At 46.2% G+C, this 26,278-nt stretch overlaps 1 protein-coding gene and 1 long non-coding RNA gene across 10 annotated transcripts; one reads left to right on the forward strand and one right to left on the reverse strand.

Annotated features, from left to right (window-relative positions):
• Positions 1–46: 46 nt before the first annotated feature.
• On the forward strand, positions 47–26,043 carry STAG3 (STAG3 cohesin complex component). 9 transcript variants are annotated; one of them, XM_027125909.1, is made up of 34 exons: positions 47–161; positions 1,955–2,137; positions 3,248–3,350; positions 3,739–3,855; positions 5,566–5,662; positions 6,387–6,463; positions 6,748–6,952; positions 7,382–7,533; positions 10,571–10,644; positions 11,817–11,940; positions 12,426–12,524; positions 12,732–12,811; positions 13,142–13,249; positions 13,517–13,631; positions 13,794–13,899; positions 14,077–14,180; positions 14,422–14,514; positions 14,624–14,713; positions 14,973–15,173; positions 15,293–15,363; positions 15,471–15,558; positions 16,029–16,109; positions 16,197–16,289; positions 16,450–16,618; positions 16,714–16,850; positions 17,619–17,720; positions 18,239–18,387; positions 18,646–18,774; positions 18,874–19,031; positions 23,277–23,451; positions 23,701–23,802; positions 24,103–24,181; positions 25,261–25,320; positions 25,601–26,043. In XM_027125909.1, exons 2-34 carry the CDS (start codon positions 1,965–1,967, stop codon positions 25,607–25,609), a joined length of 3,720 nt encoding a protein of 1,239 aa, XP_026981710.1. In that variant the 5' UTR covers positions 47–161; positions 1,955–1,964; the 3' UTR covers positions 25,610–26,043. The 9 variants fall into 9 exon arrangements, with proteins under 9 accessions (XP_026981710.1, XP_026981705.1, XP_026981708.1 ...); XM_027125904.1 differs by having other exon boundaries at positions 13,794–14,180; XM_027125907.1 differs by having other exon boundaries at positions 13,794–14,180; positions 25,264–25,320.
• LOC113630484 (uncharacterized) lies at positions 13,263–16,020 on the reverse strand. Its single transcript, XR_003436993.1, has 2 exons — positions 15,556–16,020; positions 13,263–13,702 (listed from the first exon to the last, which is right to left on the reverse strand). It is a non-coding gene; the product is annotated as an uncharacterized LOC113630484 (long non-coding RNA).
• Positions 26,044–26,278: the final 235 nt, after the last annotated feature.

Raw genomic sequence — 26,278 nt, forward strand, 5'->3', positions numbered from 1 at the left:
CCGGTTCTCTGCCGCGGGATCGCCCCGCCGGCCAGAGAAAGAGCGCGACCTCCGAAAACTGAACACGGAGCACGATCGCTGGACTAGGCGGCATCTGCCGAGACAATGGGAGCGGGAGCCGGACAGGAGGCGGGGCCCGGGGCGGGGCCCGGCCAATGATGGTAAGGAGCCGGACTCAGGGGCGGGGTCAAGGGAGAAATTAAGCCAATGTACTGGGGAAGCTCGGCAGTGGGGCGGGACTCGGCAGGACTAAGGAGGCTGGGGGAAGGGCGTGGCCTTCCTCGGGGGCATGGCTATTTGGTTCGTAAGGCGGGGCCCGGGTGGAACCCAGCGTGTGGTAGTTGATGAAGCCAGATTAAAGGAGCTCTTACTAGTGCAGTGTGAAACCCGGCCAATGGGGGGGGGAACTTGGGGGCAGAGGAGCGGGGCTGGGGCGGGGCCGGGAGGAGCCGAGTTAAAGCAGGTGGCCAGCGCGCGGGAGCCCACGTGACACGGCGGCACGCTGAAGAGCTCGTGGCCGCACGAGGCTGCCGGAGCGCCGTGACTGGAACGTGGTGAGCACGAGCTCGCACGCGCCCAAGCCTCGCGACAGTTTGCCCGCCCTGAGACGAGCCGTTGGGCTCGCGCCTGCGCACCGCACACCCCGCGCCTTCCCGCGTTTTTCTGGAGTCTTCTGCCACCCAGAAGGGAAGCGGCGGGCGCCCGTGCCGGACTGTGGGGCTGGTGGGGAAGGGTGACCACAGAGACCCAAGGGACCCGCGGTGGTGACTTTTCCTCAACGCAGCTCGGCCAGAAGTCGCTGTTCCGGGTTCAGACAGTGAGGCTCCCCTTTGACCCAGGCGGTCGCCCTCCCCCACACTCTGGCCCTGAGAGAGGACTTTCCCTTTTCCATACCCTCCTCCACAGTGGCCAGGAATCCCAGACCCAAAGGCTGATAGTCGCTCTCCTGAGCGGTTAGACGGCTCCTCCGCCCAAATAGCGTAGCCCAGCGTTGAGTTGAGATCCCCTCTTCTGGAAAAATGGAGAATGCGAGCTTTCCGTGACTCCTTCAGCGTTTCCGGCCTGGTTCTGATGGCGCCTCTAGCCCCAAATCGTTAAGCGCGTCGCAGCCGGGTCCTTGAGGAGTCCCGTTCTAGCCTTTTAGAAATGGAAGTGTAGGGGCTTCTGTGGGGGGGGGGGGGGGGGGGGGGGGGGGCGGTTCTTGTTTCTCGTTTGCACCGTGAGCTGGTTTTCTTTCACTGGCAGTTAACTCCGAATCCTGGGGAGAGGGGTGTGTTTTAAGCTGCCCTGGTGTGTGCCTTCCTCGGTGCTTGGGGAGTGACCCCAAACCGGAGGTCGGCGTTAGGGCCGTGGTGTCTTTAACGCCTGATGCCTCAGGTCGGGACTGTCTCCGTCTTTTTTTTTTTTTTATTTATTTTTGCGGTACGCGGGCCTCTCACTGTTGTGGCCTCTCCCGTTGCGGAGCACAGGCTCCGGACGCGCAGGCTCAGCGGCCATGGCTCACGGGCCCAGCCGCTCCGCGGCATGTGGGATCTTCCCGGACCGGGGCACGAACCCGTGTCCCCTGCATCGGCAGGCGGACTCTCAACCACTGCGCCACCAGGGAGGCCCACCGTCTCTCTTTTTTTTTTTTCTCAGTTGAAGTAATAGAAGATTTACAGTGTTGTGCTAGTCTCTGCTGTACAGCAGAGTGACTCAGTTATATACACACATACGTTTTTTAAAATATTCTTTTCTATTATGGTTTATCCCAGGAGAAACCATAGAAGCTGTGCTGTTCTTTTTTAATTTGACCTGTAGTTGATCTACAGTGTGTGCTCCGTCTTATTTTTTTGTGGGTCCCCCACTCCCCGAGTTCCAAAGCAGTTCCCTTGGAAACAAGGGGGGTCGTCAGGGCTGCGGATGGAGACGTGGTGGGACAGGAAGCCTTACCCCTTCTCTCTCTCTCCCGCAGTTGGACCACCATGGCCACCCTGCGGTCGTCGTCCTCCCAGTCCCATAGCTCCTCCTCCCCGAGCAGTGGGTCCTCCCCGCTGCGCAGAGCTGTGGGGACTGGGCCGAGGAGCATGTCTGCGTCTTCTAGTTCGTCTGTCGCTGTGCCCTGCGATGACAGGGACTCGGACCAGACATCGGAGGGGTGAGTGGGGTTGGTTGCGTTGTCCGCAGCTTTTCTCATTTTCATGTAACAGACGGGTAAAGTGGCAACACGTGTGTGACTATGAAAAGCCAGGAGATGCTATACTGGTTCAGAACAGGCTGGGTTTCAGCTGTCCTACGTGTTGGAGGCGTCAAGAATAATCCATCCTGTTCTGAATCCATCATCCAACTTGTCTGAACCTTTTTTGAACACTTTTGTGTGTTCACGGACAGCCTCCGGTGGGGGCCCACAGATGGGGGAAAGAGAAAAGAGTTCTTTATTTGGTACCTGAAAACTAGTGTATACTTTTTAGTTGGTGTCCTGTAGTTCTTTTGTTTGGGGTTTTATAAAGAGGTCCGTAGCTGTTGGTATTTATGAGCTTATTCTGGAAGATTGTATGAGTATGTCTTGGGTTTTAAAAAAATTTTTCCAGGAAAAAATTAATCAAGGTCTGATTTATCCCCTGGTAATTTTTTTTATTGCGGTATAGTTGATATACAATATTGTATAAGTTTCAGGTGTACCACATAATGATTCACAATTTTTAAAGGTTATACTTCAGTTATAAGAGTATCCCATGGTAATTTTAATTGGTCTCTTCTGAATCATTTCTATTTGTCAGTGCAGCTGTTTGGCACCAGGTTATATCTATTTTGTAAATTTAACCCTAATCAACAAGACGTGAATTTGTTTTCAAGAGGTAAAATTTAACACCAGGCACGTATTAATCTCTGGTTTGTGTATTAGTAATACATGACTTACTGAGCCATTTTTCTCTACTCAGCAGTGATCCCCTCACTGCTTATGTGAATATCTTTTTTTAAATGTGAATATCTTTTGATTTTCTTATTCAGAGAGGATATTAAGAAAGGGTTGTCCTTTACCTACCTCAGTTCTTCATCTCCAATGCTTTATTCAAGTGAAAGTTTTCCCTTAAGACGTTGTCCCTACTTCCTGGCAACAGTAAGCTCATCTCTTCTTAAAATCTGAATATGTTTTTCTCATGGAGAGGGATGTAAAGTTAGAGACAAAAAGAAACTATAATTCATTTACCCTTTTATATATAGGGACTAGGGTGTTGTATCTAAGCAGAACCACACTCCCTCACAGGGATAGTGAATCTTTGTCAGCTGGTGAAGGCAGTGACTTCGAAGACAACTTGAGACGAAATGTAAAGAAGAGAGCAGCAAAACGACCACTCAAAACAACCCCAGTGAGTCAGTTTTGTTCTGTTTTTGAACCTGGTCTGGGAAGCAGCAAAAGAAAACCTAGAAGAGGTCAGCTGATATGCTTGATGAAAAGACAAGGCTTAAAAAGTGTTAAGGGACAGAAGTAGGAAGAAGGCAGATTTTGAAGAGCAAAGAATAAGAGAAGAGGGTATTAGGGTATAGAGGAACAGGAATGGGGCTTAGGGACTTTTAAAAGGACAAGAGGCTAGAAATAATAACGTTTACAATATAAAAATCAGTTATTTCTAATCTGAGTCAGTAACTCAAACTCTGTTGTGGAATTGGCAGCTTAAGCCTACCTGTGTGATGAGACCGAGCGTTAATGTCACTTTCACTTTTTAAAGATATTCGTGATCTCTTTATGCTTTCTAGGTGGCAAAACGTCCAAAGAAGGGGTCCCAAATGGTACGTGCTCATGGTCAGAAAGAGTCAGAGCCACCAGCCAGTGATCTCTTTGAGGCTGTGAAAGCTGCCAAAAGTGACATGCAGGTAAAACAGAGTGTCTCATCTCTGTTTCTTGATACCATCTTACCCCTCGCTGGGTGGAAAGATAAGTACAAGTGCTTACAAACTTGATTTAATGTAGACATTTTAGTGAACGTAACCTGTATCAGGAAAGGCAGATAAGACCACAGAGTGAATCCTTGGAGGGATTGATGTAAGGGGAATCTTACATGAGAGGGAATGTTCCTTTCCTAATAGTATCACAGAACAGAATAGATTTTGCCTTGATTGATTGATGGAGGAGACAAGGAAAGGCATTGGATAATGTAGAGAAGAAGCTTGGATTTGGGTGGCAACTTGTTCACCCTTGTCACTTTTTAGCTCCACTTCGACAGTTATACCTAATTTTTTTCCCTCCCCACATATCTTTTTTCTCTTCTTACATTTCTTTTTCAATAATTTTATTGTAATTACCATCTAAAAACATGAAAGGCATATATGTGCTTAAAAATTTTTTTTCAGTGATCACCCAGGCCTCTAGCCCCAGCTCAAGAAATGAAACCTTAATGGTGCTGTAGAGACCCTTGTGTATCCTCCCTCCACCTTACTCCCCCAGTTCCCTCACCACCCAGAGATAACTACTAGAATGAATTTTCTGTTAACCATTCCCTTGTCTCTCATTATAATTTTCTCACCAATGAATGTGTTTTCCTTAATTTAAGTGAATGAGTCGTTCATTAGTTTTCTATGACTTAAATTATTTCAGTTGTTTGAGATTGACCCTTATTGATGTATAGTGTGGATTTTTCTAGTTTTTAGAAAAACTAAAAATTTTCAAACATACGGAGTTTTTCTGTTTTTGTTACTGGTTTCTGTGTGTTGGAATTCTTTGGGGCCTGGGTTGAAGATGGGTTGTTAAGAGAGGAAACCTACGTTTGCTTTTGGTGGTTGAGTGAGGATGCTCCAGAGTCACATTTTTTTTTTTTTTTTGCGATACGCGGGCCTCTCACTGCTGTGGCCTCTCCCGTTGCGGAGCACAGGCTCCGGACGTGCAGGCTCAGCAGCCATGGCTCACGGGCCCAGCCTCTCCGCAGCACGTGAGATCTTCCCGGGCTGGGGCACGAACCCGTGTCCCCTGCATTGGCAGGCGGATTCTCAACCACTGCGCCACCAGGGAAGCCCCCAGAGTCACTTTTAATTAAATTATCTGATTGAGGTTATTTTGACTGTAGAGGTAATGTGGATCTTGACTGCAAATCCAGATATGGGAACTGGCTTATGGTTTTGAATTCTCAAGGGACAATTTGTTTTTCCCTCTACTCCACACTAAGGTCATAACAAGCTAGTTTTCTTGCTGTCCCCATCTTACCTATAGGTTTATTTCTCATTCTTGCTTTCATGAGGGTGTGACTCTTTGCAGGAGCCTCCTTTTGGACTACTGTTTTTGGAAGCCCCTTAGGCTCTATCTCCTATGCTCTACATTCCATGCAGCCATCTGGACAGAAAGTTTCCTAACTGTCTGTAGTTAAGAGACCCCTCAGAGCAAAAGTCAGCTTGCTTATCTCTCAGAACCGCTACCTTCACTTCATTTTTGGCTTTTATGGAATTTTACCTTTTATTCTGGTTTAGCAATACATTTTAAAAGATGTTTTAATATTTTAATCAGAAGTTTAGATGCTTCAGTTAGAAAGCTTATACAGAATTTCTAGTCTGTCATGTTGCCAGAAATAGAAATCATCCACATTGTTTTCCTAGTCTTTGGTAGATGAGTGGCTGGATAGCTACAAGCAAGACCAGGATGCAGGATTCCTGGAGCTCATTAACTTTTTCATCCGATCATGTGGATGTAAAGGTGAGGAAACTCCTACCCTTTTCTAATCCCCAGCCTTTGCTCCTATATTGTAAAACTTTTCCTCCTTTTAGATGTGTAGGATTAGGCATTTCCTAAATAAATGGAGAGGGAAAAGCGTAAGAAAAATTTCACTTATTTAACTAGTGCCGACTACATTGTTGATTGGTAAGTAGGGAAGAGATCCAGTAAGGAAATGTGTCGGTTTGGAGACAAGACACTTTGGAGAAAAATAAATAATCATGCTATTGTGATGGTATGATGTTTACAAATTTGGAAATGGACCATCAGACTTTTACTCTTCCTTTCTCTAAATGAAATAATCTTTTATTTTCTTATTCCTTATTTCTCAGCCACTTCATCGCATATTTCTCCACTGAAGCTGTGGGGCCCCAGGTCCCCAGAGGCCATGACCTAACTTTAGTCTTATACGTCTGCAGATTGTATTATAAGAATCTGGCATAGTTTTCTTTGTTTTTTGATTGTTTGGAATATTTTTTTAACCATAGTTTTCCACTGTTTGATTCCCTTGGGTTTTCTAGAGAGGTTGCCTTATAGCAGGTACTCAGTTAGATGGCAGCAGATTTATGACTAGGATTCAGGTCTTCTGATTCCCCACCTAAGCTCTTTTCAGTATATTTCCTAGCTCATCTTCAAATGTGTATGTTAAATGGTCATGGTGTCCTGTTATTTGCCTTCTAAGTACCTCATCTCCTCCATTTCTCAGGCACTGTGACCCCTGAGATGTTCAAGAAGATGTCCAACTCGGAGATCATCCAGCAGCTAACAGAACAGTTTAATGAGGTGGAGGAAGACAGTCCAGGATCCTCTTGCCACTCTTTTTGCAAAATACAAGGCCCATTATCCTCCTCTTTCTGATTCTGGGAAATAGGATAGCTTTTAGAAAGAGGAGTTTAATCTCTTGGGAGCAAAAGGGACCTATACACGTTATCTGAATAGGCCTGTAGAGTTGAAAATGAGGTATAAGAGATACATTTTTACTATACTATTGGGTTTTGACATCCAGTCCCTGTGACTTCATAGACCTGGTAATAACTTTTCCATCCTTTTCATAACCTCTTTTATAGGACTCAGGAGACTATCCTCTGATAGCTCCAGGCCCATCCTGGAAGAAGTTCCAGGGCAGCTTCTGTGAATTTGTGAGGACGTTGGTCTATCGGTTCCAGTATAGCCTCCTCTATGATGGCTTCCCTATGGACAACCTCATCTCTCTGCTCACTGGCCTCTCAGACTCCCAAGTCCGTGCCTTCCGTCACACTAGCACCCTGGCTGGTAAGCAGTCACTTTTATTCTGTCAGTGTTCTCTTGGGGGTTGGTAGAACTTTCCTCTGTTCTCCAGTCCTGGATCTTCTTTCCTACCTGCATTCTAGCTCTTTACTTCAGGGTCATGCTTCTTTTATCCCAAACCTCCATCCAGTTTCTCATTAGTGGAATTGTAAAAAGGAGTGGATTACAGTGATAGTTTCCAGCCTTAACGTGTTTCTTATAGCTCACCACTGGGAATATGCTAAGCATTAAAGGAAGCCCAAAAGAGTTAGGGAGAGAAAAAATCCACTCCAGAACAGTGAGTCTTAGGATTTTAGGGTCACCCTGCTCTAGCTTTTCTTTTTCACTGCCCTTTTTTTCCTTCTTTTTTGAACCTACTCTCCCTCTCTCTGACTTAATTAATGATCTCGTTATCTTATTTTTACTGACTCAAAGCCATGAAGCTGATGACCTCCTTGGTAAGAGTTGCCTTCCAACTGAGTCTGCACAAGGACAACAATCAACGTCAGTACGAGACTGAACGAAACAAGGGGCCAGGACAGAGAGCACCTGAGCGACTGGAGAGCCTGTTGGAGAAACGCAAAGAGGTGAGAAGTGTTCCCTGCCTCTTCCCTCCTCTGCTGCTTCCATCACAGCTGCTGCAGCCCACCTTATCAGTCCCCAAGCTTCTCTCTGCTAAGGCACAGTCCCCCAGGCAAGCTTTGAGATCATGAATGATGGAGTCTGGCAATAGTTTAATAGACTCCTCCGGTCAGAGGTTATTGCATGCTCACTTTGTTTCTGGGATGTGGGCTCAATAGAGCATTTCTAGTTTAGAGTAAATTTTAGAGTTCTCTATGATTCCACTTTTGCTCAGTTTCCATTGTCTGCATTCATTATCACAGGTGTTTAAATGTTGTGCCTGCATCTTGTGCAGGGGGTTAAGCATTGACTTTCTTGTCAAGTGTGCAGTATGCAGGTTACCACAGGAGTACTGAAGGCCAGCCACTGATGCGGGAGGCCAAGTGTTCAAGAAATGGATAGGACACAGGCCTTTCAATCTCTCCTGCGTTTAAATTCTGTTCCAGTTAGCTACTAGCTCCATGGCCTTATGTAATCTCTAAGCTTCAGTTTCCTTTCCTTTAAAAAGGGAATAATTCTTTTTGTGAAGATTAAATGAGATGAATAAATTGCCTAGCTGGGCACATAGTAGGTACTTGCTTTGTTGCCTGTTAAACTTGAAGAAGACCACTGGAGGACATAAACCCCAACAAAATCTTTTACACTGATTAAACCTTCAAACAGCTGTGTCTGTCGTGAGACTAACACTGACTTTCCCCTCATTCCCCCTAAGTATCTGAGACCTCCCCCACCATGAGGTTGGCAGGACTTATCATGTGTAACTATGCCAGTTGACTGTTTTCCAGCCCTCACCAAACATATCTTCCATGCTAAAGCATTAGAGAAAGATCTATACTTTCCTGATTCTCTTTTGCTGTTTTCACTGTCAGTATGTCTTAAATCTTATGTGTACTGGGTCTGTGTCAAATCTTAAATTATATACACTAGGGTGACTCCTATTATTTGGACTTCTCTGGCCTCTTGCTTCATCAGTTATCGTTTTGCTTTCTGTCTTTAATCTCTCCCTCACCACTGTTTTCCTCTCTCCACTTATAAATGTATATAAGCCCTTGAATCTTCTTTCATTCTCCTCTATGAGCTACTCCATTTCTATCCTTCCTTTTAGAATTTCCTTACTTCCTTAATATCCAACTGAATCCTTTCACTACCTAGCTTCTATCCCCATTTTTTTTCTTTCAAGTTATTTTCAACAAACCAGTGACTTTTTTTTTTTGCGGTATGGGGGCCTCTCACTGTTGTGGCCTCTCCCGTTGCGGAGCACAGGCTCTGGACACGCAGGCTCAACGGCCATGGCTTACGGGCCCAGCCACTCCGTGGCATTTGGGATCTTCCCAGACCGAGGCACGAACCTGTGTCCCCTGCATCGGCAGGCGGACTCTCAACCAGTGCGCCACCAGGGAAGCCCAAACCAGTGACTTCTTAATCCCTATAGCCAATGACCTTTTTTCAGTATCCCTTTTCGATTTACATAGAATTTGGTACTGATGACACACTTTTCCTCCTTCCCTCCCTCTCTCCTTTTCCTTTAAGTATGAAAATTTTCAAACGTTCAGAAAAATAGATAACACTGGTAGAATGAACACCACATACAAATCTAGATTTAACTAGATTATTTAATTTAAATCTAGATTTAACTAGATTTAAATTTAGTTTTAACTAATATTTCACTATATTTGCTTCATCTATTTTTTTTTTACTATTTTGTATTAAATTATGGGCGTATTGGTATTTCAATCTAAAGACTTAAGTATGTCATCTCAAAAACATGTTACTACATAATCCTAATACCATTTTCATATCCAAAAATATTAACAGTGATTCCCTAATATTTTTAATCCCAATTCATATTTAAAATATTCCACTTGTCCCCAAAATACCTTTTATATCTGGTTAATTCCAACCAGGATTTAATTAAGAACTATGCATTACATTGGGTCGTTGTGTTTCTTAAGTCTCTTTTATACAGAACCTCTGCTCCCCGCCCCCCGCATTTTCCCCCAATATATTGATTTATTGAAGAATTGGGGCAGTTGTCTTAAAGAATGTTACCTTGTAATTCTGCTTCTTTGTTATCTGTTATTCATCTAATCTAGGGTTTCTCAACAATGACATTTAGGGAGCTGTCCTGGCATTACAGGATGTTTAGCAGCATCTCTGTCCTCTATCCACTAGATGGCAGTAGTACCTTCCCAGGTTATGACAACCAAAAATGTCTACAGACATTGCTGAATGTCCCCTGGGAGCCACCAGTTGAGAACCACTGATACAATCTCTTCCTTCTCTTTTTTTGTTCCGCTTCTTTTGTCAAACTGCATTTATTAAAATTTTTTTCCCCATTGTTGTTAGTCAAAAACATGTATAACTACCAGCTAGGGCCTCTGAATAGCCAAAGATAGTCAAAATAATGAGACACAGAAGGGATATTATTTTTTCCAAACACAAATCTCTGAGGCATTAGTTGACTATACGGCTTCTTCCAGAATTAGAAGGTTTAACCTTTTTCTATTCTGATAACTTATTGGCTACATTTTCTTTTTCGCTGCTTTTGACTGATTAGTTTAATTACTTTTGTTTGCAAACTCCACCCTTCTCATCAACTTTGTATTTTAGATGTATCTATTGACTGCCTGATTTCACCGGCCTGTCCACTGTCACAAGTGGATGAGTAGGTGATACTCTTTTCCAAGTTATCTAATCCATAGAAAGAGAGAGAAAGTTAGAGGCCTGTAACTTTCATACCTTACTATAGATGTATATTTCTCATGTGGGGGAAAAATGATTTGGGGAGATAGAAGTATTATGAACGTGTGGGAAGTAAAGCCAAATGTCCTGAAAATTTAAAAAAAAAATTAGAAGGTTTAAAAGGGAACAAAGGATACCAGAGGTTCAGACTGTGTCCTCCTATTAATAGGAAGTAGGTGGATGTCATGCTTTTCTTATATTTTTGTGGCCTTATATTATTGGGGGACATGAGAGATTGACCTGTTACTCCCTGTCCTCCAGCTCAGAGAGCATCAAGAGGAGATTGAGGGAATGATGAATGCCCTCTTCAGGGGTGTCTTTGTACATCGGTACAGGTGAGTTACTGGGCTCCTCTCATTGAAGTGGCTGGTCCTCAGTTATGGAGTCTGTAGAAGTGACAAGGTCTCCTCCTAACCCTGAGTTATCTGGTTAGTCCCACAGCTAGCGCAGCTGGGGCAACAAATGTTCCAAATTAGGTTTAGTTTATCCCCGCCTACAAAGGATCGTGTAAATTCTTCTGGGAGAGACGATAAGAGGGTAAGGCATTGCTGAGTATTCTTCTGCTCCAGCTTTGCCTGAGACCTCCCCTGCCCCATCTTTCTGGGGCTTGAGCCTTGAGAGGACAAGAGCAGAGAGCCAAAAGGCAGGACCTTTCTGAGGGTGTACAGCTCGGCAAGCCTTTTCCTAGCCCACTTCACTGTGCCTTACACTGTGCTAAAGGCAGGGGAGTTTTTTTTTTCTGTTTTTTTGTTTTTTTTGGTACGCGGGCCTCTCACTGTTGTGGCCTCTCCCTTTGCGGAGCACAGGCTCCGTTCGCGCAGGCTCAGCAGCCATGGCTCACGGGCCCAGCCGCTCCGCGGCATGTGGGATCTTCCTGGGCCGGGGCATGAACCCATGTCCCCTGCATTGGCAGGCAGACTCTCAACCACTGCGCCACCAGGGAAGCCCGGCAGGGGAGTTTCATACTGGGTAAAGAACTTCTTCCTCAGTATTTGTGTCTCACTCTTACCTAGATTTCAACCTCTGCCTTTCCAGAACCCTTTAGCTGATGTAATCTTTTCTTGAAGTGGAAGCAAAACAGACAGGTGGATATATTGTACAACACAGGGAATATAGCTTATATTTTATAGTAACTATGACTATAACCTTTAAAAATTGTGAATCACTATGTTGTACCTGAAACTTATATTGTATATCAACTGTACCTCAATTAGACACACACACACACGCACACGCACACACACACACGCAGTTTGGGCAACAGCTAAATTAAATTCCAAAATCGGTTTTTAAAGGGGGCATGGAGGATAAGTTCAACTATTTTATAGGTTGGTTACAGAAAGAAAGTGTTCACTTTTTAAAATATTCACATTGGGAGGAGGAAATGAAAGGCCTAGTACCTGGTGTTTAGGCAAGAAAATAGATTCTCCTGTGACAGAGATATCTGCTGGGATGGAAAGTGAGTTTGGAGAGAAGGTAATAAGGGTCAGTTTCTCTCTGTGCCTAGGGATGTCCTTCCTGAGATCCGTGCTATCTGCATTGAGGAGATTGGGTCTTGGATACAAAGCTACAGTACCTCTTTCCTCACTGACAGCTATTTAAAATATATTGGCTGGACCCTGCATGATAAGGTGAGAGTTGAGTCAGTCCTCTTCCCTGCCCTAGGATGCTTCAGCTTTTCCTGGTACTGCCACTTAGGTGTTTCACTAGTGGTCAGTGATCAACTCATCAAGACACTGAACCTCGAAATTCCCCCAGTATTTGGGAGGGTAGGATAAGTTAGGAGAGAGAAAGATATATCTAGGAGATTAAATGCCTCAAAACCACAGTCGAGTGGAGAAAGACTTTCCCTATGGAAAGGCGAGAAAGTTGACAGGGTGGTAATGCAAGTGCTAGGGTGGTAGCCAAAAGATCCTTTTAATCATGATTGCTAAATTCTGCTGTGATCCTGTTGGATTTTAAGTGAGAAGACAGCTGTTCATTGTCTCTGAGACATCTCAGAGTCCTCGATACAGAGGACACCCAGGCCCAGAATGAGTAATCTGAGAGGGAGGTATGGAGGCCCAGTGAGGGTGAGTAGAGGAGGAGTCAGCCACATTTCCCTTCTCCTCAGTAGCATCGAGAAGTCCGTCTGAAGTGCTTGAAGGCTCTAAAAGGGCTGTATGGCAACCGAGACTGGACTGCACGCCTGGAGCTCTTTACCAGCCGCTTTAAGGTAAAATCGGGACAGTGCTCCTGTGCTTGGCTCTGTCTGTGGTTCCCATTTCCCCACCTCATTTATCCATGTCTATTACTTTTATATATCCATAGATATCCCAGTGTCTGCTTCTACACCCTGTCTTTAGGAATCCCTCAGATTCTAAGAAAGCGGTGTTTTGGGATGGATATAATGAGCTATTGAGCAATGTTCTCCTTTTTACAGGACCGGTTGGTTTCCATGGTCATGGACCGAGAGTATGACGTGGCAGTGGAGGCCGTCAGGTTACTAACACTTATTCTTAAGTGAGTCCTGGGAAGTGGAGAGGCAAGCATCTCAGACTTACCTTTCAGCATCAGACAGGCCCTTCCAGAGTCCTATCCCTCCACGGATCATAGGTTGACTCTTGTTTATATACAGGTTGAAAGACAGAGGTCACTCCCGAGTTGCAGGATCTTCAGGGGGCAAATTTCCTATCTTCTCTAACTCTTCATATCCCTCTGTTTTCCACTCTTCCATTTGGAAGTTCTTTGTGAGTTAATCCTTGTTGGTTTTCCCTTTTTGTTTCTAGCCTTAGTTAGAGGCTAGAGGACGACATCCATACCCACCTGCTTGTTCTGCGTTTCTCCTGGCAGGAACATGGAAGGGATGCTGACAGAGGCAGACTGTGAGAGCATCTACCCTGTTGTGTATGCCTCTAACAGAGCCCTGGCCTCTGCTGTGGGGGAGTTTCTGTACTGGAAGTGAGTGGGCCTCTTTTCGTTTGTTCCTTTAACACCATCATCCGTTGTTTTCTCTCCATCATCAGCTGGTGCTCTTTCTAAGGGCTCCCCATACCTATAAAGTCTCCCTTGGTGTCTCCTTCCCTTCTCAACACCTTGGGGCTTTCCTTAGCTCTGTGCCTCTTTTTTCTTTAATCCTCTCCTTGAACTGTTTCTTCCTTCCATGGTAACTGTTGCACTGCTTACTTCCTTCCGTGCTATGCCCTTTCCCTGTGTCCCCTCTACCAGGCTTTTCTGCCCTGAGTGTGAGACAAGAACGGTGGGTGAGAGAGAGCGACGCCGAAGTCCACGCTCCCAGAGGACTTTCTTCCACCTTCTGCTGTCGTTTTTTGTGGAGAGTGAGGTGACGTATGAAAAGGAGCTGTTGGGCTCTCAGGCCTAAGACCTTCAGGTAGAGAAGGATGGGAGCTGGCACTGCAGTAATGAGAGAAATGGTTCATTAGTAGCCAATTTCTAGAGTTTTAACATGTGGCGTCAGTAACTTAACATCTGTCTTCTTCCACAGCTCCACTACCACGCTGCATACTTAGTAGACAGCCTGTGGGACTGTGCGGGGCCTCAGCTGAAGGACTGGGAGAGTCTGACAAGCCTGCTGCTGGAGAAGGACCAGAGTATGTGCCACCTGGTAGCCAGGGGAGGGGACCTCTCATCTCCTAGTAGGAAACCAGGAGAGATTTCTCTCCTGACTTGTGAAAGACATAGGTGTCATGGGCGGTGGGGCGGTGGGGTCCTTGGAGATGGAGGGTGGCCACCCTGTGATTCTGTTTTCCATCCTCCTGCCACCTCAGACCTGGGCGACGTACAGGAGAGCACACTGACAGAAATCCTTGTGTCCAGTGTCCGGCAAGCTTCCGAGGGTCACCCGCCTGTGGGGCGGGTCACGGGGAGGAAGGTATGGCAAGAGGGGCAGGGTAGGTTGCTTAGCAATATTAAATCCAGGCAGGTATTGTCTGTCCTAATTCTCAAGTCTTAGGTTCAGGTGCTCCTTCCTCTGCCCCTCAAAGAATTCCGTTTCCAGAGAAAGAAATTGAAGGGAGCTGCTGAGTTTTCCTTCCTGGGAAGATAAAATTGTTGGGCAGAGGAATACATGTACACACACTTTTACCCCCACCCCCAAATGATTGTAATTCCAGGGCTTAACACCCAAAGAACGTAAGATCCAAGCCGACGACAAGGTGAAGCTGACTGAGCACCTCATCCCCCTGCTTCCCCAGCTCCTGGCCAAGGTAGAGGGTCCCCACTGCTCAGCCTCTGGGAATGAGCGGGTGGAAGGAACTGGCCTCCAGATTAGCAGTATAGCAGGTAATAAGTAGGCTTCCCTCTCAATCACCACAGTTCTCAGCTGATGCAGAGAAGGTTGCTCCCCTGCTGCAGCTTCTCAACTACTTTGACCTCAACATCTACTGCACCAGGCGCTTGGAGAAAGTGAGGAGAGAGGAGGACACATTCCCTATACTTTGCTACTTTCATCCTAGGGCCAAAGGTTCTACTGCCAGTATCCAGTTTTTCTCAAGAACCTGGATTCTAGAAAAACCAATAAGCCCTCCCTTTCTGAGGCATCTTATGCTTGAAGTTTAAAGCTTTCGACCCTGTTTCTTTCCTCCCCACCTCTAGACCCTCCCGGAGGAGTTGTCCTCCCTGCCCCCCCCACAGCACGGTCTTCTCCCACCGTTTTCTCTCTCAGCACCTGGAGCTGCTCCTGCAGCAGCTCCAGGAGGTGGTGGTGAAGCACGCAGAACCAGCGGTGCTTGAGGCTGGTGCTCATGCCCTCTATCTGCTCTGTAATCCGGAGTTCACGTTCTTCAGCCGGGTGGACTTTGCCCGCAGCCAACTTGTGGATCTGCTGACTGACCGCTTCCAGCAGGAGCTTGAAGAGCTGCTGCAGGTTGGAAGTGGGGCTGCGTGATGGGACACCCCAGACTTGTGTGGGAGAGGCCCCAAGATGGGGGTGTGGATCTGTGAGTTCTTGGGGAAATCCCAGTGTGGACCTTCTTTCTTCCTCAGTCTTCCTTCCTAGATGAGGATGAGGTGTACAGTCTGGCAGCCACCCTGAAGCGCCTCTCTGCCTTCTACAAGTGAGCAGCTCCCCTCCTGCTCCTTCTTCTGTTTCTACCACTGTCTGTGGGGTTGATTCCTCTCATTCTCTTCCAGTGTAACGTTTTTCTCTCCCCGCCCCCCAAAGTGCCCATGACCTAACTCGCTGGGAGCTCTATGAGCCCTGCTACCGACTCCTCCGGAAGGCTGTGGACACAGGAGAGGTTCCTCACCAGGCAAGTAGACAAGTTGGAGGCAGGAGAGGAGTTTTAAGGGCTGTGTCCTAGGTGGCCACCACATATGCAGTTCGAGTCCCGGGGCTGTGGAGCAGATGAGAGAGAGAGAGATCTTGATCATGTGTGTCGTTCCTTCCATCCCAATCTTGGAAGGTGACTGTACTTTCCAGCACCTGAAAACAGCTATTCTCTCTGGTTTCTGGGGAGTCAAGGATAATATTGAGGGGGTCTAGGAGACTTTAAATAAATTAGGGAGAGGTGGCATTCCTACTCAGGATAGAATCCTCTGAAGACTTCCAGAATCAGTTTTTTTCTACCGGAAAAGGAATTGGGTCTCTCCTAATCTCATTTTCTCTCTTATGTCTGCTTTTTTCTTTTTTCCCTCCTTTGTGTGTATCTGCCTATCTGTCTCTCTCTCCCCACCTGCCCCTTACTCCTGACCCTCATTTTGTCACATTTGGTTGTTACAGGTGATCTTACCAGCCTTGACTCTTGTCTATTTTTCCATTCTCTGGACACTAACCCACGTATCTGGATCAGATGCTTCCCAGGTGAATATGGGTCTGAGTAGGGGGAACGGGAATGGAGGAGTCCATGTCTTCCTTCATTTCTCCCTGCTGAAGCCATTGTCTCCACAGAAGCAGCTGTTGAATTTGAAGGGCAGGATGGTGGCCTTCTGTGAGCTCTGCCAGAACTGCCTCTCAGATGTGGATCCTGAGATTCAGGAGCAGGTGAGCGTTTTCTCAAGTGAGCGTATGTCAGGATGTGAGTCATCCCCCCGACCCCGACCCTGTGGTCTGAGGAAACCCCGTTCTGAGGGGAAATTGGCAATGTAATTTCTGTCTTGGTCAATATTCTGTCCTTTTTAAGCGTTCTTTTTTTCCCTGACAGGCTTTTGTATTGTTAAGTGATCTGCTGCTCATCTTCGGCCCTCAGATGATTGTCGGGGGACGAGAGTTCCTTAGGCCCCTTGTCTTTATTCCTGAAGCCACTCTCCAGTCTGAGCTGGCCAGCTTCCTCATGGACCACGTCTTCATCCAGCCTGGAGGACTGGGCAGTGGTACAGGGGCTGTATACCTGGGGCTCAGGCATATAGGGCAGGAGGTCTGAATCTGTGATTCTGATGTTTCCCATTCTGCACTTGGTGTGAACCAGGTCATTCCCAGGAGGATCATTTACAGATAGAGCAGCTGCACCAGCGGCGCCGCCTCCTGGCTGGGTTCTGCAAGCTGTTGCTTTATGGGGTGCTGGAGATGGACGCAGCCTCGGATGTTTTCAAACACTACAACAAGGTACAGCAGGGCGCCAAGCTGAGCATGGCCATGGCTGCAGACTCTGTAGCACTACAGAAAGGAGGGTTGGAGAGATGATGGTATCAGGCTTAAAAGGAGAAGCAGGGGGGAAGGCCAATAGTTTAGAATAAAAGGACAAAGAAAAGAGACTTTAGTAGTAAATAGTTAGTGGAGAAAAAACTGTTAGGAGGAAGAAATTCATTGGAGGGAAAGTATCTTATTCTTCTTGTCCAGATTTTTTTGTGTGTGTGAATCTAGTCTATGGAATGGGGTAATGTAAGAAAGGGAAATAAGAATGGAAGAGGGATCAGTCCTCACAAGATACCTAGATATATACCTCATTTCCTCAATCCAGCATTGTGTTGATTTCTCTTTATTGAGTACGTACTATCCCAGGCACTAAGGACACCTCAGTGAACAAAATAGTCAACGGTTCCTTCTTCCTGGAGCTTCTGTTCTAGTGGGGAGAGACAAATAGCAAAGGCTTCGGTGCTGGATGACACTGGGCTCTGGCAGGCTTAATATCCTTCTTCTCCAAGAAATGGGCTCAGGGCAGAGTTTCTTCCCTTATTTGCCTAAACTGATTTCTTTGGGGCTTTGTACCTGTTGGTTAGAAGTATGGTCTAGTATGAGTTGTTTTATGCTTAGGTTCACATTTCCCTACCTAAGGCTGTTTCGGAAAGAGATACGGTTAGGGCTGTGAAGAAACAAAACAAAACAGTTTTTTCCTGTGGTCAAACAGTATCTTCTCCACTTCTTTTCCCTCAGTTCTACAATGACTATGGTGACATTATCAAGGAAACGTTAACTAGAGCAAGGCAGATTGACCGAAGTCACTGTTCCCGAATCCTGCTGCTGAGCCTCAAGCAGGTATGCCCTTCTGCCTACAGTGCCTCAGACCTGACGTGCCCTCCTTGCAGCCCACCCACAGCTGTCTAGAACATGAGATCCTTCAGAGCAGGAAGTTTCTGATTTACTTTGGCTTTTATTCCACATGACAGTCACCTTCACAGTTAACGGAGCCATAAAAAGTATTTTTTTTAACTGTGGGCTGTTTCCACCCCAACCCCATAGAAACTCCACGTCAGTTAGGACATGGGAGCACCAACAATAAAGTGATAGGGAATTCCTAATTCTTTTTCTAGTCTGTTCTCTCTCAACCCCTTCAGTTACTACAGACATTTTTATTGTTACAGAGCAGGGTGAAGCCTCTCTCTGTTGCAAGGGGGTCAGGAATAGGGTCAGTGTCCTAGGAGGAAAGAAAGAGTAATAATAGCAGATGGTGTCCCAAGCCCTTTCGGATTTCTGGGCAGAGAAGGGAATGCTATACTTCCTTGTTTCTATCTTGTTCCTCCCTTTCCCAAATGTGCCATGTCTCCTGGACACAGTTATACACAGAACTGCTGCAGGAACAGGGGCCCCAGGGCCTGAATGAGCTTCCAGCCTTCATCGAGATGAGGGACCTGGCCAGGAGGTTTGCCTTGAGCTTTGGACCCCAGCAGCTACAGAACCGTGACCTTGTGGTCATGCTACACAAGTAAGGAAGTATTGGTTGGAAAGCAAGGTACTTGAATCTTCCTAAGAGGGCTGAGCCAGAGGCTGGGTACAGGGAGGGCTGGGAGTGAGGTCTCAGAGGGGGAGGGTAAGCATGTCGAGGAGTCGCAGTAGAGTTGGTGAGCGGGTATCCTCTGGAGACAGGCTGGGTCCAGGGGAAGAAGCACTTGGACAGGATGCCTCAGCCCTGGGAGGGAAGTGGGAAGGGACTCTCTTCCTAAAATGATTTTGCTCAACCAAGGGAAGGCATCAGGTTCTCCTTGTCTGAGCTTCCTCCAGCTGGCTCCTCCAGTCAGCCCCCAAATCTGGCATTCCTGGAGCTCCTTTCAGAGTTCTCCCCCCGACTCTTCCATCAGGACAAGCAGCTGCTGTAAGTTAGGGCGTGGGTGGATAAAGATGGGAGTTAGAGAAGAAGGGTGTGGCGAGGGCCTGTGACCACTTCAGCCTCTCCATCCCACCCCTTTCTTAGACTGTCCTACCTGGAAAAGTGTCTGCAACGTGTCTCCCAGGCACCTGGCCGTCCCTGGGGTCCAGTCACCACCTACTGCCAGTCCCTCAGCCCTGTAGAGAGTACAGCAGAGGCCAATCCTCAGGGCTACCCCCGCTCCAAGAAGAGGCGCATTGAAGGTAAAGTGCTGTGAATGCAGGTATCAGGGTGCTCAGTGCTACTTCCTTGATCGCCACTACCTAGATACGCAGCATATTGGCTTTTGCCTCCTTCAAACTCTTGTGTCTGGTCAAATAATTATTTCATTAATCACCTACTATCATTAAGGGTACTCATTTTCTTCAAGGTTTATCTAGCCAACTAAAAACAGCGAACTTCTGTGAAAAATTAAATAGAATCTAATCATAAAACCAGAGATTGAACTCAGAAATCTGTACATTTAGGATGCCTCTCTGTGACGTCTTGTTATTTTCCAATTTTTAAAGATTTTTATATAACCTTCGTGATTTTTTAATCTTCAGATCACTACCTGTCTTATAATTTACCTGTTGTTTTCTTTAAACTGATTTTCTTTTTTTTTAAAAATATAGTCTCATCTTAAGTGGTAATATCCTAGAAATCACAAGTTTGAGGTGTATGTTTGTGCTTTTTACGGTACATTTTATTTTTATTAAAAAAATTTTTTTTTGTGGTATGCAGGCCTCTCACTGTTGTGGCCTCTCCCATTGCGGAGCACAGGCTCCGGATGCGCAGGCTCAGTGGCCATGGCTCATGGGCCCAGCCGCTCCACGGCATGTGGGATCTTCCCGGACCGGGCCACGAACCCATGTCCCCTGCATCAGCAGGCGGACTCTAAACCACTGCGCCACCAGGGAAGCCCTAGGGTACATTTTAAAATGTTAGTAGTCATTCGCCATTCTCCCCATTCCCGCAGCCTAGGCAGCATAACTAATCTACTTCCTGTCTCTGGGTTTGCCTATTCTTAGACATTTTGTATAAATGGAATCATATGGTATGTGGCCTTGTGTGTCTTTTACTAAGCATCATGTTTTCAAGGTTCATCCGTGCTTAGCATTTATCAGTACCTCATAACTTTTCATGACCAAAAAGCATTCCATTGAGTGGATATGCCATATTTTATTTATCCATTCATCAGTTAATTGACATTTAGGTTGTTTCCACTTTCTGTTAGGCATAATGGTGCTGTGAACATTCATGTGTAGGTTTTTGTGTGGATGTAGGTTTTCACTTCTCTTGAGATATACCTAAGAACTGAAATCGCTGGATCAGATGGTAACTCTATGTGTAACTTTATGAGGAACTACCAAATTGTTTTCCAAAGTGCCTACATCATTTTACAATCCCAACAGCAATGTACAAGGGCCCCAGTTTCTCTACATTCATGCAAACACTTGTTATTGTCTTTTTTATTTTATCCATCTCCTAGTGGCTGTGGATTGGTATCTCATTCATTGTAGTTTAAATTTGCATTTCTCTAAGGACTAATGCTGTTGAGCATCTTTTCACATGCTTATTGGCTATTTGTATATCTTCTTCAGAGAAATGTCTGTTCAAATCCTTTGCTCATTTAAAAATTGGGTTGTCCTTTTCTTGTTGAGTTCTTTACATATTCTAGACAAAAGTCTCTTATCGGATGTATGGTACAGAAAAATTTTCTTCCATTCTGTGGGTTGTCTTAATTTTCTTGATGGTGTCCTTTGAAAATACAGAAGTTCTTAATTTTGGTGAAATTCAACTTATCTATTTTTTTTGTTGCATGTGCTTTTGATGTCTTAAGAAGCTATTGCCTAAAGTCACAAATTCCTGTGTTTTCTTCTAAGAGTTTTCTAGTTACAGCTAATACATTTAGGTCTGTGACCCTTTTTTTTTTTTTTTTTTGCGGTACGCGGGCCTTTCACTGTTGTGGCCTCTCCCGTTGTGGAGCACAGGCTCCGGACGCGCAGCCTCAGCGGCCATGGCTCATGGGCCTAGCCACTCTGCGGCATGTGGGATCTTCCCGGACCGGGGCACGAACCCGTGTCCCCTGCATCGGCAGGTGGACTCTCAACCACTGCGCCACCAGGGAAGCCCTGTGATCCATTTCGAGTTAATTTTTGTGTGTGTTGTGAGGTAGGGTATGAATTCCTTTTAATGTCTTTTGTATACCACCTAAGGACATACTATATGCGAGATACTGTGTTAGGTGTTTTAGAGGCCATGAAGGATTCTCAAGCAGCTTACCATCTAATAGAAAAGAAAGCAAATACATTTATAGAAAATCTGAGTTATGAAGTCACCACTAAGTAATAAATTCCCAGGGATTTGACAGAGGAATGCTATAGAATTCAGGGAAGGAAGGTATCATTTTAAGTTTAGTTGATCTGTGAAGGCTTTATCAAGAAGATGGGATTTAAGCCGGATCTTGAAAAATGGGTAAGATTTATATAAGTTGAACAGAGGAGTGAGTATCATGGGCTAGCAGAAGAGCACAAGCAGAACATAGAAAGGTAAGATTTTGCCAAAGCACATAGATGTATAGATTGGTTTGCCTAAAACAGAGTTTGTAAAGGTAGGAGAAAACTGAAAAGATTGGTTCCGTTGTTCATTCAGCAGACACTTACTGAGCACCTTGTGCTCAGTTGTGCTGAGAATACTGCAGTGAACTGGGGATGGGGAAATACTGATGAGGTGGGGATTGCAGTCTTACAAAGAGTGATTGGGGAAGGCCTTGGAGAGAACATGAATGCAGGGGAGAAAACTGAAGGAAGTGAAAGAGGGGGTGCCTTGTGTATATCAGAATAGCAGACTAGAGGGTGCAGCCGGTCCAGAGGCCATGGTGGGAATGTCTCTGGCACATTCAAGGAACAGCAGAGAAGGCCGGTATTGCTGAATGGAGACTGTGTAGGATATGAGACCAAAGAGGTCGTAGGAGTCCAGAGCATACGAGCCAGAATAAAGACTCCAGCTTTTACTGACAGTGAGATGGGTAAACATTGGAGGATTTGAGCACAGGATTGACAGGATTTGCCTTAAATTTTAAGGGGTTCCTTCTGGCTGCTGTGTTGAGAACCGACCGAAGGAGAGGCAGGGGTTGAAGCCAAGGAGCTGGTGAGGAGGCTGCTGTGGGGGCCCAGACAGGAGATGAGAGTGTGTGAGCCAGGGGAGCAGCGGATATGGTGAGAAGTGGCCAGATTCTGGACATACTTCCAAGATATCACTAATAGGACCTCATAATAAGAAAGAATGTAAGATGTAAGAAAGAAAGGAGTTGAGGATGACTCCAAGGATTTTGGCCTAATAACTGGAAGGATGGAGTTGATAGCACCTGAGATGGGGAAGGCTGTGAGTGAGAAATGAAACCAGGGCTTTAGTATGAGCCATGTTACTACAGGTGGAGATGTTGGACAGACAGGAATTTGGAGGAGGGGGGCAGGCAGACTTGAGATAGATGTGGGAGTTGGTACTTAAAGTCATGAACCTGAATGGCTAAGGAAGCCAGTGAAGATGGAGATAGGGAGAGGTCCCAGGGCTAAATCTGTGGACATTACACCAGTGATAATAGGTTGGAGAGATTAGGAGTCACGTGGGGGCCCAAGGTTTATTCTCTGGGAACACAGCTCACGGACGTGGCTCTTCCCTGTTTCGATAGCCCTCTGCTTAAACCAGAAGCAGCTCACTCTCCGGTTGCCGGTTTCAGTGTACAAACAAGGCTGTGGGGAGGGAGGATAATGAGGGTATGAACGTTTACAGTTGACAAATTCTAATATGGATTGGACTTATGTTTTAAAAATAGCATTACCTAGGTTTTCTAAGACATTTTGGGTTTTTTTCTCCTCCTCTGCCTTCCTAGAGCTCTGCAGGAGAGAGTCCTTAATATTTTGAGCCCCAGGTCTTCCATTTACCCTTCATATTAGAACTGTGCTGACATTGCCGTTATCTCATTTTTTCTGGCTTCTAAAAAATCCAGTCTCCCGTTTTTCTGTTTCTCCTTAACCCTAATGTTTCCTCCCTCATTTCAGGCCATTCTAAGCTTTTTCTCACTACAGAAATCTTGAATGAATAGGATTTCAGATGTCTTCATTGATTAACTGAGACCTCTCAATCTTAGGGACTCCAACCCTCTCTCACATTCGTGTTTGTATGTTACTGTTTATCTGTGGAATGTATGTCTCTTTCCTTCTTGTTTTCTAAGCTGTGTAATGAGCTTTTCTTGGACAAGTCCTTGGTACAATTCTGTAAACCCTACTTTTTATAGTACATAGGGCTGTACTCGTTTTTAGTCGTGTCATAATGAGACCATCTAGGTTTTCCATTCCCTTCTTTTATAACTTTTCCTTACCAAATTCTGAGCAGGTCTTGAAAAACTAAAAGTGTCTGTGGTGGTACCTGGTTTACAGTTAACATGTGCCTCTGCTGCTTTGCAGGCCCCTCCAGGCGGCACAGAGAGGACATCTCTGCATCACAGGAGGAAAGCCTACAGCTGAACAGTATCCCACCCACACCCACCCTCACCTCAACGGCTGTGAAAAGTAGGCAGCCCCTGGGGGGATTGGAAGAGATGGAAGAAGGCGGCGGCTCAGAATTGGCATTTACCCAAGGGTGCGGCCCCAGGAGAGCCCGGCTGTGACGTCCCAGTTTGGTGTCTCGTCATTTCTGTTGCGTTGTTCCCTCCCACAGCACCCCCTCATTCTCGGGTTCTTCTCCGGTCCTTTCCCCTTTCTTTAGCTTTACATTTTCTCTTTTTCCCTCCACTCTGAGCTTTTTACTGGCTTTCATGCTGGCCACTTTACCTCCTCTTTTTACCTTTGTTTTTAACTCTTGTCACTGATCCACCTTCATTCCCAACAGCCAGCCCCTTTTAGGTGCCCAGAGGTTAAGGTCCTCGAGTCCACAGCATTTCCAGACTCCACTCAACTCTTTGGGTCCTGGTCTGGGCAGCCGGCTGACCCGGTGAGCTTTTCTCATCATCTTCTGTCTTCACTTCAGATGTCACCCATTGTGAGGGGATTCTTTCCTTCTCATTGCTTCTATGCTGGTGCTTTGTGGACTTGTTTTAACCACAGAACACTTCCTTCCAGTGTAACATGGAACCCTAGTATGTAAAACAGATATAAGTAGAGCTGCTTTGATTGAAGCTGGAGTGGGACTCTGGAGCCCTGGTCTGCTTACTGCCCACCCTGTTCCCCTGGGATGCCTCTGAGAAACTCTCCAGGGTCCTTGAAAACCTCTACTCTTTGCCACTGTTTCCAGGCTCAGCCTGATGGAAGAGGATGAAGAAGAATTAGAAATTCAGAATGACTCAAGTGAAGAGTGGCAAGGTACAGGCAAGGTGAGTGGATCCAACAGTCCCTTCTCCCTCTAGAACTGGAAGCAGATGTGAGGGAGAGAAACTATTGTGATTCTCCTCTGTCCTGATGATGCCTTGTCCTTGGAAGCTGCCCAAGATGTTTTGAAAGAATCATAGAGTAAAGGAGGAAGGGTTTGTAAGTTGCTGTTGACTTTGCTTGGACTTTAAGGAAATAGGGGGGAAAAATTTTAAATACCATTGGACTGGAATAGCACTCCCACACTCTCAATCCCCTTATAGGTATTTTGCCTCTTAATCTACTAAGAATTAAAGGGAGTCCTAGAGCTAGACAGAGATGGAAGGTCACCCAGTCTCCAACCTTGCAGCCCGTTCAGCAAGTCTCTTCATAACACATGCACACAGGCACAGCCGACCTTCCTTCCTCTCTCCTTAGAGGGCTGCCCCAGTCCCTCTTCCTCCAGTCACTCCATTTTCTACCCTTGCCTGCCTGCTTCCTCAGGAGGATATGCTGCCAGTTCAGTAGGAGAAGCATGCAATTCGAGTGAGGAGACCTAAAAGTCTTCCCGTTTTACCACTTTATCAAGTTAGCTCCTTAACCCCTCTCAATCCCCTCATCTTTAAAATGGACCTTTTACACAAAATACGAAGTGAAGGCGCCTTATAAACAGAAAAGGATTGTGTGTCTGCTGCTGTTCTGCTCCCTTCTCTTCTCTTTGAAGGTGGAGAAAGGACACAGTAGAAGAGGGGAGTGGAGGTCTTGTGCTCAAAGGGAAAACCAGATAACATGTTCAACCCAGAGACTAGACAGCAAGGCCTCTATCAGTCTTTCCTAAAGTCCCCTCAGGAAAAACCCCATTCTCTCGTTCCAAAGCTGAACAAATTTAAGGGTCTCAGTTGGCAGGCCAGGAGAGGAAGCACTTCTCTGATGACTCTGACGCTGCTGCCCACTCTGACTTTGCTCCTCTTCCCTCCCTGGCTGCTTCAGGGACCTACCCCAGCCTTCAAGCTTGTCACGAGACTGGAAAGGGACCTTTTGTTGTTGTTTGCAGGTGATGGGAGTGGGGAGGGACCTTTCTGATTTTTGATCCCATTCTCTCTAGCAGTCTTCCCCCAGTGAAAACAGGCTGGACCTCTTAGATTTTACAGAGCTGAACACTGAGGTGAGCGTCCCCAAAACAGACTGTGGAAGGCAGGTTAAGAGGAGTTGTGCATCCTTGGGAGACGCTGGCAGGTAGCACATGTGCCTGTCAAGTAGGTGGAAAGAAAGGCCACAGCCCCTGGCCTGCTGTCTCAGCTGCCTTGGGGCTTTAGGGGTATGCTGGGGGAGGGGTGATACAGGAAGAGAATGAGAGTTGTCCTCTGGAGGACCTTGCAATCATCTCTTTGCCCTTTGGTCTGTTGTTAGGTCTCTGTATCTTACTTTCATCTTTCTCATTGTAGGATTTCTGACATGATCCTATGTCCCTCCCCATCTCCACTCCCCATCTCCACTCCGCACCTCTACGACATGACCACTTGGAAAAGGCCAATGGGAAACGGAGCAAAAGGAATCATCACTTCCCCTTCCCCTTCCCCAGGGGAAGGAGAGGTGGGCTGTGCCTTTCTAACCTGACCTTTCTCTGACTGACCTTTCTCTGATGCTGCTAGGATAGAGCAGTCATAAGCCCCCTGTCCTTCCTGGTGCACCATGGCTCTGTCCCTCTGTTTGAGCAGAGTGCCTATTTTCTGCTGTTTGGAGGGGTGGGAGCTTCGCCTCAGTATTGGAGAGGGGCACTGCCTGTGTTGAATGGAAGGAGCCCATTAGTTTTTCTGTAGTTTGGGAATGTCTTTCCTCGCCTCTTTTGTGCCTTGCTGATTTAGCTCAATAAACATGTTTGAGTCAATTCCAGGTTGTGGCTTGAGCGATTGTTAAACTGATGGAGGTCAGGTTCTTTCCCGGAGTCTTACGCAGCTCTGCCTAGCCCTGTGGTCCCATGTACCAGGTGCATTGCACCCCTGCACGCACACACGCGCGCACACACACACACACACACACCCGCTAGGTGCTTTGTACGCTGGCTTTTAGGGATGTATTGCTTAGTAAGTGGGAGACTGGCTGCCTTTGAGTAGTTTATCTAG

This window comes from Aethalodelphis obliquidens, unplaced genomic scaffold (genome assembly GCF_003676395.1).
Source record: "Aethalodelphis obliquidens isolate GAN/ISIS:26980383/991018 unplaced genomic scaffold, ASM367639v1 scaffold30, whole genome shotgun sequence".
Classification (NCBI taxonomy): Eukaryota; Metazoa; Chordata; class Mammalia; order Artiodactyla; family Delphinidae; genus Aethalodelphis; species Aethalodelphis obliquidens.